We start from the raw sequence: 14,541 nt of genomic DNA on the forward strand, positions 1-14,541 counted from the left end.
CAAATAAAAACTCGGGGGAGGGCAGGATGGGGGGAAGTTGGTTAACTCTTCGTCAGAGTGGATGTAGAAGCTCCAGGTCCCAAGGGACTGCCCCTCCTGCTTGCCATTACATGAATCCCGTATTACCTGAGCTGTGGAACAGGCAATGGCATCTTCTTGACCGAATGAACGCAGTAGCGCTAAGACATTCATGGATATGACCTGGCAGGAGGATTGTTGGGTTTGGTTACCAGTTCAGCTTGGCTAGTATTTGCGTTTTTCTCCCCAAGCTATTTGAAACATAAATTAATGATGGTCAGGCTGAGCAAACATTCAGGCAAGAATGAGGTCTTGCTTCTATGAATGAAGTCCTCCTGTCTGCATCCATTTGGCCATCCACCGAACAGGACATGGGCTGTCCTGGACCTGTTAAAAAACGAGTGATGTGCCATCCTATAAGGAAATCTGCACCTTGAATGTCTTGGACAAAGAGGCACAGATCACTTTTTCTGTGCAGAACTGACATTTTTCAATCCTATCATTATTGTAAGCAAAGCAGGGATTCTACTTTTCTAAACGCTCCCCCGCAGCAGCCCATCTGCCATTTTCCTGCTGGTTCTCAGTGTTCTTGGCATTCTACTCACTCCAAATCCATGTCCCTTTTCTCATCCAATAAAACTATCTTAAAAACTCACCAATTCCACCCCTAGCTCTTCTGGTATCCTTGTAACCACCCCAGAGGTCTATACCTAGAATGAAAGGAAGGAGGAGAAAAGGTACGGAAGCTATGCTGGGAAGCCATGGCCACCTGTAGGCAGCCTCCAGACCAAAGGGGTCAGCTCGAAGTTCCCTCAACTCCCCTCTCCCACCCCAACTTCTTGGGTAGACTACTTTCCTACGATGTTGTTGCTTCCATGGTTTTCTCCTACATGGATTCAACTTCTTTCTGACCAGACTCTGAATCACACAGATTTACAGTATTCCTTCTAGAACCCTCTGGAAGACCATCTTTCAGCTGCCTGCTGAATTCACACTGTCAGTCCTGATTTCTAACTCAGCCCTGAGTGTACATCCATTAGGGTTTTGGTTAGCATTCTGTGTCCACACCCTGTCTTAAAGGTAGACAATGAAGTGCCCTTCCTCATTGTCTAGTATCTGGCTGTAGGCCTGCAGCATTTGGCACCCATTAGGAATGTTTGCTGAATAAAGAACTCAAGAAAAACAACACACAGCAGTTATTTCAGCTTCTCAAAAGATTCTTTAATTTCTGCCTTTCCCACAAAGACCAAACCTGTACAAACAGGCGTACAATTTTGGACCATCACAATATGGGGCATCACCATGTATCTTTCCTGCTCTACCTTCCACGTGTTTCCAAGGTGTGTCCCAATCAGTGCATTGCTTTCTCCTGTGACATATCAACCATGGGCAGCAGGAGTACTTGGAGACTTGGGGGACAATGGCGGGGTCCAGTGTGCCAGGAGAGGTGAGCAGCCAAACCATCTGGGAACATTTTAGAAATGGCCTCCGCTGGTGGGTACACAGAGGTTGAATGTCATGCCCTCCCATCTTCCGGGCACTCAGCTGAGTGGACCAGGGCAACTTTCTAAGGTGAGGAAGACCTAGGGGCTCACATCGAGAGCAAGTAAGCATCTAAGAACCGCTCACATCCAAACAGTGTTTAACTGAGAATCAAAGTTCTTCACCCACGATTTTCTCTTGGAAAGCAGAGGTTAAAAAAATCAAGAGAAGGGCAGACTGCCTTTCATTGTTCCATTTTTGTGATTAATTTGAAGGCTATTGGTTTTGATGCAGCAGCAGTAAAGACAAAAAGGCAATACGCTGACTACGTTCTGTGTACAAGCTGCCGTACACAGAACTTGCTCAGGGACCGAGATAAAGGACTTTTCCCCCTAGCCCCAAAGAGGTCCTATTTTGGTTAGGAAAACTTGTTGAAAATTACAGCCAGTTGAGAAGCCACTGATCTGAGGTTGGCAATAGAGACGGAAGGCAATAATGCACATATGCTCATTTCATTGAACTGTAAACTGACAGGGTCGAGAGAGTCAGAAGCTACTGTCTGTGCAAGAGAACCCTATAAAGTGTTTTAGGAAGGGACGAAAACTGAGGGAGCCAGTCTGCTTTCCAAAAACGGCTGGTAGCTGTAATTTGTGCACTCATTTTTTTCAGAGTCCAATTTGATAAACCTTCCTCCCACCTCACCCTCGTCACTCTATCCTTTGGAACCGACTGAGCTAGGGAAGACATGAAATCAAAACAGTCTGTACTGCAAACTCCCTTTAGAGTTTATAGGAAAAGCCCAAAGAGACACAAAAAAAATACCCTCACGTCTTCTCTCCACTAAAGCATCAGCATAGAGAAAAGCAAATCCACTCCGAATACACCCAATAAGATACCAGAGAAAGAAGCAAAGAGGACTGAATGAACAAAAATGGTGGCCCCCACCCTGCTCGTCCCCCCCCCGGCCCCCCCCACGCCCCCAGCAGTGCGCCCGATTAAACCGTAGTTATTTTCTTATCCTTGGTGGCCTGCTTGATGGCAGCCTGCTCGCAAATGATCTCCTTGAGCCGCTGCAGCCTCATGTTCTGGGTGGTCTGGTCTCCTACCCCAGTCTGACTGCGGTGCAGCAAGGTCAGGGCGTGGATGTACTCTAGCTCCGTGTACTTCACGCCCTGGTCCACCACCAGGTTCAGGAGTTCGTCGGCCGTGTTGTATAACATCTCGTAATACTGCCTGGGGAAGGAAGAGGGGACACTGTTCACCATCTCCATTGTCAGCCACTTGTGTGGTTTTCGGGGTAATGAACATGCTGTTTAGAAATCACTTATTCCACCGGGATTTGTCGATCACTAGACCTTGTTCTCGGTCCTATGCATATAAAGGAGAACAAGACACCCACGATCTCTGTCCTCTTGGAGCTCAGCGGAGCTTTCTTCATGAGAATAAGCCTGAATGAAGGCTCTGGGAGACCTCCCATCTTTCAGGGTCTCCGTTCACTCGAGATTTGGCCTAATGTTATATTGACTTAGCAGGTTCCAAAGAAAAAGAAGTAGGGCCAGCATGGGGAGGGAGAGAAATAATCATCTGGCAGGTGCCGTGAAAGCTGGTTTTGTCTTATTCAACCCTCGTTCATTTACTTATTTGTTGGAGGCTCTGTGAAATGTGTGGTTTTCTCCTCCATAACGTGGGATAATAATGGTACTTACCTCTTCGGGTTATTGGAAGAATTAATTCATCCCTATAAAGCACTCGGAATGGTGCCCTACTAACATACATGGTCTGTAAATATTAGCCATTATTTGAAATAATAATAGTGTATTCATAGCCATGTAAGGATAGTCATGGAAGTATATAATGGTGAGCAAGATACGGCTCTCTCCTCAAATAGCTCAGAGGTAAGTCGGAAAGATAAGGGAAACAGGGAAATAACGGTTGAGTTTCTGTTGACAAGGTTCATTTCCAAGTACTGCGTCTTTTAATCCTCGCTATACTTAGGGAGCCTTTTCTCAGATAAGGAAACTGAAGTATACCAAGTTGCAGGACTCGCTCAGCGTCCCAAAGAAGGAGGGGCTGTGGCGGGATATGCACCCGAGTTTCTAACTCTCCTTCTTCATGGATAAAGACAAAAATAATGCTCCACGTGACATGAAGGCTGTATAAATGTTATAAATTTAAAGCAGAGGAAGGAGAAATCCTACCATGCTGAGGGGAAGGCGAAGAATCAAGGAAGACTTCATATGGGGTACGATATTGCCAGGCAGGGCTTCCAGGAAGGAAATTCTAGATTAAGGGAAAAGAGAAGAGCAGAAGCAGAGACTCCTCCTGGGAGGGGGAATGTGGTTGGCCTGGGGAGTGTTGGTGGACAGCAGAGTTGTGGGAAAAGCTAGTAAAAGTCAGAAGGCAGACTGTTTGACATCAGGCTAGTTAAATTAATAAAGAACCTCAGACTTAGTCAAGTCAGTAAAGGACCTCCCTTCCTCACCCCCCAAGGTTCTGTTGAGAACGGAAGCACCATCCAAGTTGTGCTTCTGGAAGATTAAGGTGATAGTGGTACACAGAATGGTCTGGGGGTGGGGGCATTAGCTGTAATTCCAGCAAAAAGTTGCAGACTTGAGATCCATTTGGCTGCAAGGCCACTGGCCTGGGTGAAGGAGAGGAGAGTAGTACCCATAAGAGAAGCATGCATTACAGTGAGTCGCCAACCGCGGAGAGCAGATGGGGGGTGTGGTCAGGAAAGGAGAAGGCAGCCATTTGCCCTTCTTTTTTTTTTTTATTTTTTTAAGAATTTATTTATTATTTATTTGACAGAGAGAGAGATCACAAGTAGATGGAGAGGCAGGCAGAGAGAGAGAGAGATAGAGGGAAGCAGGCTCCCTGCTGAGCAGAGAGCCCGATGCGGGACTCGATCCCAGGACCCTGAGATCATGACCTGAGCCGAAGGCAGTGGCTTAACCCACTGAGCCACCCAGGCGCCCCACCATTTGCCCTTCTTAAAACCAACATTATGCCACCACTAACCCTTCTGGAATCTACACTAACTTGCATATTTACTACAAATTACCCAGGAGGTAAAGTTGAGTACAGGCCCTGTGCCAAGTGATGCTGTCATAGCTGGTTAGGCAAAGAACTGAGAAGCCTTCCCAGGCACAGTTTACTTCCTTCTCTCATCCTGAAAGGAAAGGCACTTTGCCCCAGTGGAGGGCAGAAAGGCAGAAGGCCTAAGGCAACTCCAGAGAAGAAGGGATCTTGCAGACCTACCAGGATCATTGGACTTGAGTCTTGAATTTGTTTCTTGTTTATCAGGAACATCTTGATAAAAAAGAACATCCTCTGGGAGAAGTAAGTTATCCTTGTAATAAGGAATATATTCTAGGAGCTCATAATTTCAATAATATTTTATAAATTGTTGTTACAATGGGAATATGGTCAGTAATGGTACTGGTGTCTTTTCACATGGCTAGTAATTCCTTTTCCTGCTCTGCTAAACCTCCTTTTCTAATTAATATACTCTTTAAAAAAAAAAAAGAATATGCTTTCATAAATACTTCCTAAATAGTGGCAGGAATAGTAAATGCTCATTTTATATTGGCAAGTTTATGAGTGATTTCAGGCAGCAAAAGGGTCAACATCCTTGCACAGAGGGTCCTCTTGGGGCTAGTTTTCTGTAAATGAGAGTTCACTTTCACTTCCTAAAACCACATATTTAGAAATCACTGGTCAAAGGTAACCTTGAAGGCAGACAGAGGTACTTCTAATATGAGAGGTAAATTGACTACAGCCTGCAGACTTCCGGGAGCCCAGTATCAGATACGGTCAGGAACCTTTCTGAAGCTTCATGTTCAGCATAAAACCTACACGAATTACCCATACCCCATAATACATCTGTTGGAACTTAAAAAGACAAATTTTAAGAAAAACTTGATACTGTAGGAAGATGCATCTTTATCTGATGGCGTTGCACATTCCTTGGCACACCATGGTTTCCTCCCTGACACCAGCCCCCGTGAGAAATGAGGCTCTGCATCATCTGATGTGGCGTCTCTCGGATGCACAGGTAAGGGAGAGAGCTGCCCATTTAGGGAACTACCTAAGAACACATTTTAAAACTTGCTGGAAAAGAACACATATTGAAGTCTAGACTTACCTAATGGAATGACAGAAAATTGGGGGCCCGTGATTCTTTCAAGGTTAGAAGGGGCATGGTGGCTGCAGTTCTCGGCTGGTGGTTCTCCAGCTAGAAAGTGCCTCGGGAGCTTATGAAAAGTACAGATTCCTCAGGACCCACCCCAGCTGTTGTTGATTCCCAAAGGACCTGAACCTAGCTGGGATTGTGACCCAGAGTCTCTCTGGTGTGGGAAGAGTTACAGAACCATTCCCATCTCCTTAAGCCAAGGACCTAAAAGCGTTAGGGAAGGAGAAAGAAGCAGCAAGTGGACAGTGATGCTTCTGACTGAGATTAATCCAAAAGAACTGGGTTTCTTTGTATTATGATGTTGATATTTTTATCATTTATCTTAAGTAACATTGAGCCCACCTAGCCAGATGAAATTGGATTTCTTTAGAAAAATCTGATGAATTGTTTCCAGGGATACTGGCTGGTTTTCTACAGAGACCATTGTTCCACGCTGGGAGCAAACAAGAAAACGAAGATGCTTGGATTTCCCCGTCAGTCCTGGTTCCACCAGTGTGATACACGATAAACGGTGAGCCACTTAAGTCCTTAACGTTTCAATATCCTCTGTGCAATGAAGAACTTTCTAAATTCCAGAATGACACTCTGAAGTGGACTCAGAGACTAAAAGAGTGCTCAAGAGCCTCAGATGAACAGTGTCCCAGATTTGCAAAGCCGAGTTATTAAACAAAATTGACAGGTAACTGATGGTGTGTCTTCTGTAGTTAGGGGAAAAAAAAATTACCCATAACCATGATGATATATTAGGTCATAAAGAAACATAAATATTTAAAGATGGAATGAAATTCATTCATCTTGCAGACTAGTACCCAGTAGCAGAGACGACGCTAAATCAGCACAGCGATGGTGGTAGCGGGAGGCAGAGGAGGGGGGCGACAAGGTGCCCCAAGGAGAAAACAGGAAAATGCCCCAAACTGTACAATGAGAATGGGCCTCCATGATACACACTGACACGGTGAAATGAAATCATGTAACCCAATTGGGATAAATAATTTACCAGTACTTATTGAGGCTCCAGGAAAATGAAAGCTTGATCTTTATCATCGAGCATTACAATAGCAGCCGTGGCTTCCAGGCATCACGTTTGGTCTGAGATAGCGCTTAGCTGCTCGGACGGGAGCGATGAACACACATTTGATTTAGGCCTTTTCCAGCTCATGACTTGGACAGCAAGTCTCTTCAAAGCCCATGACATTCAGAAGCCAACTGCCAGACGTGGACCAAAGATCCTATTCCAGAAACCAGAGTTCCAGGTCACCCTAGTGACCTGCTGACCTGGGTGGAGGTGGTTTCCTCCCATGGTTTCTCTCTTTGAGGTGCACCTTTGTGCAGCGGTTCCCAAAGTGGCCTGAGTGGACAGGGAGGCAGGTGGGGGGGATAGGAGAGAGCGGGGGTGGGGGGTGATGTCACCTTGACTGGTCTCTTGCGCCCAGTCGGGAATATGACCACGTTCGTACTTTGTTCTGGCACAAATTTTTAATTTCTAATTTCTCATACCTTCCTCACCTTCCCTTTTTCAATGGGCTGTTCTTCCCTGTGTGTTTTTCTTCTTACTTTGTTTTAATGGCATTGAACTACACCTCTTTCTCCCCATTGATTGCACTGGCAAATATTTACACTAGTGAGGACAGGAAGGGCATGTTGGTAAGCTGGGCAGGTCTCCTTTTTCAAGTTTTCTTTTCTTTTTTTAAGATTTTACTTATTTTTGGCAGAGAGAGAGAGATCACAAGTAGGCAGAGAGGCAGGCAGAGAGGGGGAAGCAGGCTCCCCGCTGAGCTGAGAGCCCGATGCAGGGCTCAATCCCAGGACCCTGAGATCCTGGCCTGAGCCGAAGACAGAGGCTTAACCCACTGAGCTACCCAGGTGCCCCCTTTTTCAAGTTTTCAAATAGAGTTTATTTAATCTTTCTCTGATTGGGAAATTAATATACATGTCATATGGACTATACAGACTCAACCCAAAGATTAAGCAGAAACGAAGATTACTCCTAGAAGTCCGTTATAAAGATGTACCATATTTTTGCATTTCTTTTTAGTTTTTGTTTTGTGTGATGTTCTACCAATTTTCTCTATTACAGTTGAAATATTTGGGTTGACAGACTGTTGGACACTTTGCTTCCAGTTTTATTTTACTTATTTGTTTTGGTTTTAATTAGCAATAATCGCACCTCGGATAAACCTTATTGGCTACGATACTGCCACTGCGCAAAGCTTTTTGTTTTGTTTTAAAAAAAGATTTCATTTATTTATTTGGAGAGGGAGAGAGCATGAGTAAGGGGGAGGGACAGAGGAGAGGGAGAGGGACACAGAGGTAGAGGAAGAAACAGGCACCCTGCTGAGCGGAATCTGTGTGGACATGGGGCTCGATCCCAGGACCCTGGGCAATCATGACCTGAGCCGAAGGTAGACCCTTAACCAACTGAGCCACCCAGGTGGCCCTTTGTTTCCAATTTTAAACACTTTCTTTCCTGAGGATAGATTTTTAAGGCAGATTTAGTCAAAGGTAAGTACAGTATTTAGGACTTGGGCAATGCTGCCAAACTGCTTCCTAAAAGAGTTGCATTGATTTTTCTCCCTACCAACAACATCGGACTGCACCTACCTCCTCAGAGTCTTTTAATATTCATGAAGTCAAACCATTTTTCATCTACTTACTGGTTTTTATTTATATTTATTTATTATTATTATTTTACTTACTGGTTTTTAATGTACATAGATCTGTATGTTGTTGTTTTTTCTTAAAAAATTTTATTTATTTATTTGACAGAGATCACAAGTAGGCGGAGAGGCAGGCAGAGAGAGATGGGGCAACAGGCTCGAGACGGGGCAACAGGCTCCCCACCAAGCGGGGCTCAATCCCAGGACCCTGGGATCATGACCTGAGCTGAAGGCAGAGGCCCCAACCCCTGAGCCATCCAGGTACCCCAGGTGTGTATGTTTTAATGTACATAGTCTGTTGATATACCTTTGTATATCTGGAGTATAAGTGCTCTTCTTATTCAAGAACTCTTAAGAAATTTCCACAAACAAGAAGCAAGACCTTTCTAGTCTCTTGTCCCTGGTTCCACCTCCCACTCTGCCACACTCATCATAAAAGTTATCACGGCATCTCTGAAAGCTACTGCCAAGTTTTAGCTCTCTTCGTTGTAAATGGAGGAAAGAAAGCCCCAGTAAAACCAGCAATTCCCACACAGCAACTGTCATTCTTGGACCTGCAGGCTGTCCCGAGAGTCTGGGGGTGGGGGTGGAAAGAAGGTGCTAACTAGGGGCTGTCCACAGTCCCCGGGGAAAGCTTTGCCATCTGCCTCCCTTTACAGGGTGGCGTCCAGAGTCCTAAATCCCTGAAGGAAATCTGTATTTTCCATGGCTACCTAGTTATGTCTCATGCCGGGTGCGAGAATCTGTCTTGATTGAGATACTATTAATAATGTCTAGGGGCACCTGGGTGGCTCAGTGGGTTAAGCCTCTGCCTTCAGCTCAGGTCATGATCCCAGGGTTCTGGGATCAAGCCCCGCATCAGGCTCTCTGCTCAGCAGGGAGCCTGCTACCTCCTCTCTCTCTGCCTGCCTCTCTGCCTACTTGTGATCTTTGTCTGTCAAATAAATAAATAAATAAAATCTTAAAAAAAAAAAAAGGTCTAAATTTTAGGTGCACTGGCATACACAACCCTTTGACATAGCTATGGCAAACATCCACACTGCACCAATGAGCACACAGCCATTTGTTGAAGGCCTCACAATCAAGGACTTTGAACTCTGTATGTCATTATAGACTCTACAGACTCAACACAAAGATTAAGCAGAATATGCCATAATATGGACATAATGGAAGCAGTACAAAGTGGAAGTACTAATTGCAAAGAAAAGTTACACAGCAAATTTTAGTCATTCAGGTAATAGGGACAAAATAAAATTCACATACTAACTCAACTCTGCCTTCCATGGTAATGGAATACGCCAGTATTTCGGTAATTCGAAATTCATTTACACACTTTGTAGTTAATATTTGAACAGCACTGGATTTGATCTGGGAGTTCAGGGCTCTAAAACGAATAATGAAGTCATGCTGCTGAGTCAGCATTCCAGAAGTTACAGAAATGAGTTTTGGCTTTTTCATCGAGTCATGTGTTCCTCGCTTTTTGCCCCTCCAAGTGAGTAATGGACAAAGTCACCTTTCTTTCCAAAAGCTGGCTGCCCTTCTGACTGATTACTTCCTTGAGGAAGAGGGATAACTAACCAATGTCATTGTAAAGGCTTTATCATCTACTCCTTCCTGAGATACTGAAAGTAATAATGTCAACAAGACAACTGGGCTCTGAAGTAGACTTCTTATTAAACTTAAGTTGTGAAGGAGCAAAATTTTACCTGAATTTAACTTAGTATCGACAGTACCCCCCACATTCTTTTTAGCCAATAGTTGCAGCATTTTGAGAACTTATTAAAAAACCCAGCAGCAGATGGGTCACTAAATTGTTGGGTAAAACATCCAACTCCTGCTCATTCAATGGTATGCCACCCAATGCATGCATGCATGGTGATAAGCAGAGAGATGGAGAAAGAGAAAAGAAAGGAGCGGAATAATCCATAACTAGGTAATCATCCCATAAATAATTAAGAGGTAGTTAGAGCAGAAAGACTTAGAAGACTTAGAGAGAAGTGAATACTCAAGAGATCAACTAAACTCAGATTCTGGTTAAGTCTTTCACTCCCTGCTAACTCGTTGTGTGACCTTGGACAAAGGCTGTCGGCTCTTTGGACTTCTGCTTCCCAAACTGAAAACAAAGAGGTCAGAGCAGATGCTATTTAAGCATTTTTGGGTTTTAAAACCTTTATAGCATCCTCTGCTTGCTCCTTTAAAACCACGGGCTTCCATCAGAAGTAGCTGATGCTGATTTTCCCTGAACCGTAGTAGGTGAGATGCTGCAGTGATTGATTTGGAAATATTCTGAACAAGTGTAAACTTAGCTCAGATGTGTACTTTCCAGACCAATAATAAAATGGATGGTAATCCCGCGTGTCAGAAGAATAAATTAGTTTATTAAAAAATATAATATAATTGCTCTCATTTGTCTTCCCCTTCAAAGAGCTTAGAGTTTATTACAGACATGATTGAAAATTCTAATTTGAAATCGTGGAAGTTATTTCCATTGCGGGAATGAGAAAACTCAGGTAGAAAAAAGTGAAATAATTTTCAGAGAGGTATTGGCAGAATTGGATTTATGTTCTCTAGGGATAGTTCTTAGCATTCCTGACAACAGACTGGGGGCGACTTTTGTTCGGATCGGGGCATTCCAGAAGAGAAGCGTGGTCTTTAGAAAAGACAGTGTAGACATTCCCTCAGCGGGTGGCAGGAGAAAATCATTCAAGAGGTAGTCAGAGCCTGAGAATCTGTTGTGCTAGTCCTGTGCAGGCTTGATGGGTCATCTACCTGCATTTTCTTTATAGAAAGTGGCACACACACACACTGCTTTCACGGACAGCACTACCCTTAACCACAGTTACCTGATGGCTGAGTCTGGATAACCAGCACTCGTCAGTAGTACTGGAAGCGGGGGGGGGGGGGGGGGTGTCTCTTCTGAGGAGATGCTAAAAGCTAAAGTAGGCTGTGTTCATCCTTCTCAGGAACGTAGCCTCGTATTTTGACAGCAGGCCCCAGACCCCTGCTTTATTTCTCTTCAGAAAACACAACCATGGGATGCCTGGGTGGCTCAGAGGGTTAAGCCTCTGCCTTCGGCTCAGGTCATGATCTCAGGGTCCTGGGATCGAGTCCCGCATCGGGCTCTCTGCTCAGTGGGGAGCCTGCTTCCTCCTCTCTCTCTGCCTGCTGCTCTGCCTACTTGCAGTCTCTTTCTGTCAAATAAATAAATAAAATTAGGGGAAAAAATTAAAAAAAAAAAAAAAAGAAAAAAAAGAAAACACAACCAGTCCAAACAAAGGAATTTCTCAGAGACCCATCACTTGTGAGATGATGGTCCTCTCCCATGCTCACTTATAGTCCCTGAAATGGGAAGAAAATTTCTTCTGGTTCTCTCAGCTAGAAATTTTGCTCCTCACCTTCGCAATACTTTCTAAATTTATACTATCTGTGGCTGAAATTTCCTCCTCAGGAACTTAAGGATTCATATGTCGCTCTCCGCTCCATCAGATAATTTTTTAAATTAAGTTTTCTGCAGCAGGGCTAGAGGAAGATCTGCATTTTAAATTCAGTACAATTAAAACTGTGTCTCTTTGGTCTGGCACTGCCTTCGGTCAAACCCCATTTGTATGAATAATTATTCAGTCCATTAAGAAGTCTGCTCAACTCCTTCTCCCATTTTGAAGGTTTTAATAAATATTGATCAGGCACACTTCTGTTTGCACTTGCCAAAGCAATTCTGATGGATTCATCTTCTGATGTTATCAAATAATGAAATATGAAAGAGTGAATAGAATTACCCTCTTGTTCTGTGATTTTTTATTTAGGTCCTTCATTTTACTTTCATAATTGTGTTTGTCTCCTACTCCTGTAAACGCTCTTTTGATTATCAAAAGGTGAATCCAGGTTAAGGAGAGTTATGCTGTGCTGAATATCACTTTAGAGAGTTTTTTCAATTAAAAAATAATATATTGAAGATCATAGCTTGATAAAAGGAGATAGTATTACGTACTTTGGTGGTCTCCAAGCCACATATTATTTACCGATTAGCACAGGGCCCTTATACTGAGTATTATCTATATGGCCCAGATTAGCCATTTGGGAAGTGGTGGCTGACATACGCAGAAGAAAAATAATTCAGAGGCCCTATAGCTTTTTCAGTTTTAAGCATTTATCAACTTTTCAATAAATAATGCAAAGGATTTCTTCAAAGGACTATCTAGTGTTATTATCACTAGTACTTAGGAAGCCATAGTAACATCTTAAAAGCTAATATGGTAGTGTCCCCTTATCCACAGTCTTGCTATCTGTGGTTCCAGTTATCCATGGCTGACCACGGTCCACAAGCAGAGGACCCTCCTCTGGACGAATCACTAACAGCAGCCTCGTGCTATGTCACATGCCTATGTCATCCACCTCACTTTATCTCATCACACAAGCATTCGCCATCTCCCGTCATCACAAGAAGGATGCGCACGAGATATTCTGAGACTACATAACTTTTCTTATGATGGATTGTTATGATTGTCCCCCTATTTATTATTAGTTATTGTTGTTGGTCTCTTACTGTGCCTAATTTACAAGTAAACTTTGCCAAAGGTATTACATATAGGAAAAAGATAGTACGTAAGAGGTTGAGTACTATCCGTAGTTTCAGACTTCTGTGACATGGTCTTGGAAGTTATTCCTTGCACATAATGGGGGACTACTGTAGAACAGAGAAAATTATAGATGTAATCTCTTGGTTTCGAGAAGCTTCTTTTATCACCACTTTGAAAAAATACAACCATGACCCAGATCAAAGATATCTAGGACACTAGGTAAAAACTTTATAGTAAAATAAATCTGGGCTTGCCAGGCAGCCTGCCTATTCTGCTCCTCTCTCTTGGTCTGTGGGAAAGAAGAAAAGAGTTGGAGTGCGCTAGACAAGGAACCAAGCCAAGGATAGGATTCTGCTCCTGGGACTACCAATTAGTGATGGATGGAGAAGGGAAGGGGTCACTGGTGTTGGCTTCCCATATTTATAAACCGAAATCCTTTTCTACCTGTAAGTGTTTGGGGACAGAGGTCAGTGAGGGTAGGCATGGACTGCATGGCTTCGATGGAAGAACCTGCCATTAGAATATTAAGACAATGAGGCCAAGGTAATGGATTCATTCTAGTAGCTGCCAATTCTTTCCTTCAGCCACTGACTCTGCCCTAACCAGCTACCCCACAAGCGTGTTTAGACAAGGTCTGGGTGAGGCTGAGTGGGTGGTTCACTGTAAGCCATTATCACTGCTGGGGAGTCTGATACAAGAATTGCTAGTCAGCTGGCTAAGTTACTCAAACCCTTACTGATGACTTTTGGTCTTAGTTAGGGACCCCACCGCACTTCTCGATACTGTTACGGGGAATTTCTCTACTTTGCTGAGACAAAAGAACTATATCTTTTAGGACTGACGGGCCAGAAAGAAAAAAACGGGTTTGGCAGAGGAACAACAAAAAAAAATCAGCAGATTATTTGAAAAGCGAGAGCATATGCAAATCAGCAGGTCCCAATGGCAAATACTCCAGGGCGTTATTTACTAAACCCTCAGGTTATTTACAGAAGCAAGAAAACCTAAATAAACCAAAGCTACAAAATGGGCCACCTGAGATTCAAGGACATGTGACTCAGACCCGATGTCAATTAGAAAAATGATAGACTAAATCAGAAAGAGCTAATGGAAATATGTACAATATCCAGCAGGGTTTAATTAAAAACCCAAATACTCTGACAAATGTGATGGATAGCTTTGGGTAGCAATGTGAATTTGGTGGATGGAAACACCACTGTGGCTGATATATATTTGCATGTCAGTGAACCATTTTATCCAGTGCCTCTAAAAAAAATTTAACTAGCAAAACGAATTTATTTTGAATGGCTACCCCTGATGGGACACAGGCTGAAGAACAAACAAAGGGTAATAATAAAGGCAAATCAACAAATTCATAGAGAAAGCATCTAGCGAATGCTGAGGACAATGGCTTATAACTGATCTCACTTAATACCTTAATTAATGTGCGAGCACATACAGGTGCCGCCAAGGGCAAATGTTACTAAATGGGGAAGGGCTGTGAACAGCAACAAAGAAAGAGAAAGAATGTAATGGACTCCAGAGAATTCAGAGTTGGGGCAGAAAAGAATGAAATGAGACACGTGTAGGGAAAACCCAAGTGAATTTCTTTGGAAGA

At 43.5% G+C, this 14,541-nt stretch overlaps 1 protein-coding gene across 2 annotated transcripts in view; it reads right to left on the reverse strand.

Annotated features, from left to right (window-relative positions):
• Positions 1–1,217: 1,217 nt before the first annotated feature.
• EXOC4 (exocyst complex component 4) overlaps positions 1,218–14,541 on the reverse strand; it is a 728,800-nt gene continuing 715,476 nt past the window's right edge. Inside the window, exons 18-19 of one of the 2 annotated variants that reach the window (XM_082693983.1) lie at positions 2,529–2,733; positions 1,218–2,446 (exon numbers count right to left, since the gene is read on the reverse strand). In XM_082693983.1, coding sequence (XP_082550109.1) covers positions 2,252–2,446; positions 2,529–2,733 — 400 coding nt within the window. In that variant the 3' untranslated portion in view covers positions 1,218–2,251. Of the gene's footprint in view, positions 2,734–14,541 lie in introns of both variants that reach the window. The other variant, XM_082693984.1, reaches the window with a different exon arrangement.

The sequence above is a fragment of the Mustela nivalis genome (assembly GCF_964662115.1).
Source record: "Mustela nivalis genome assembly, chromosome: 12".
NCBI lineage: Eukaryota > Metazoa > Chordata > Mammalia > Carnivora > Mustelidae > Mustela > Mustela nivalis.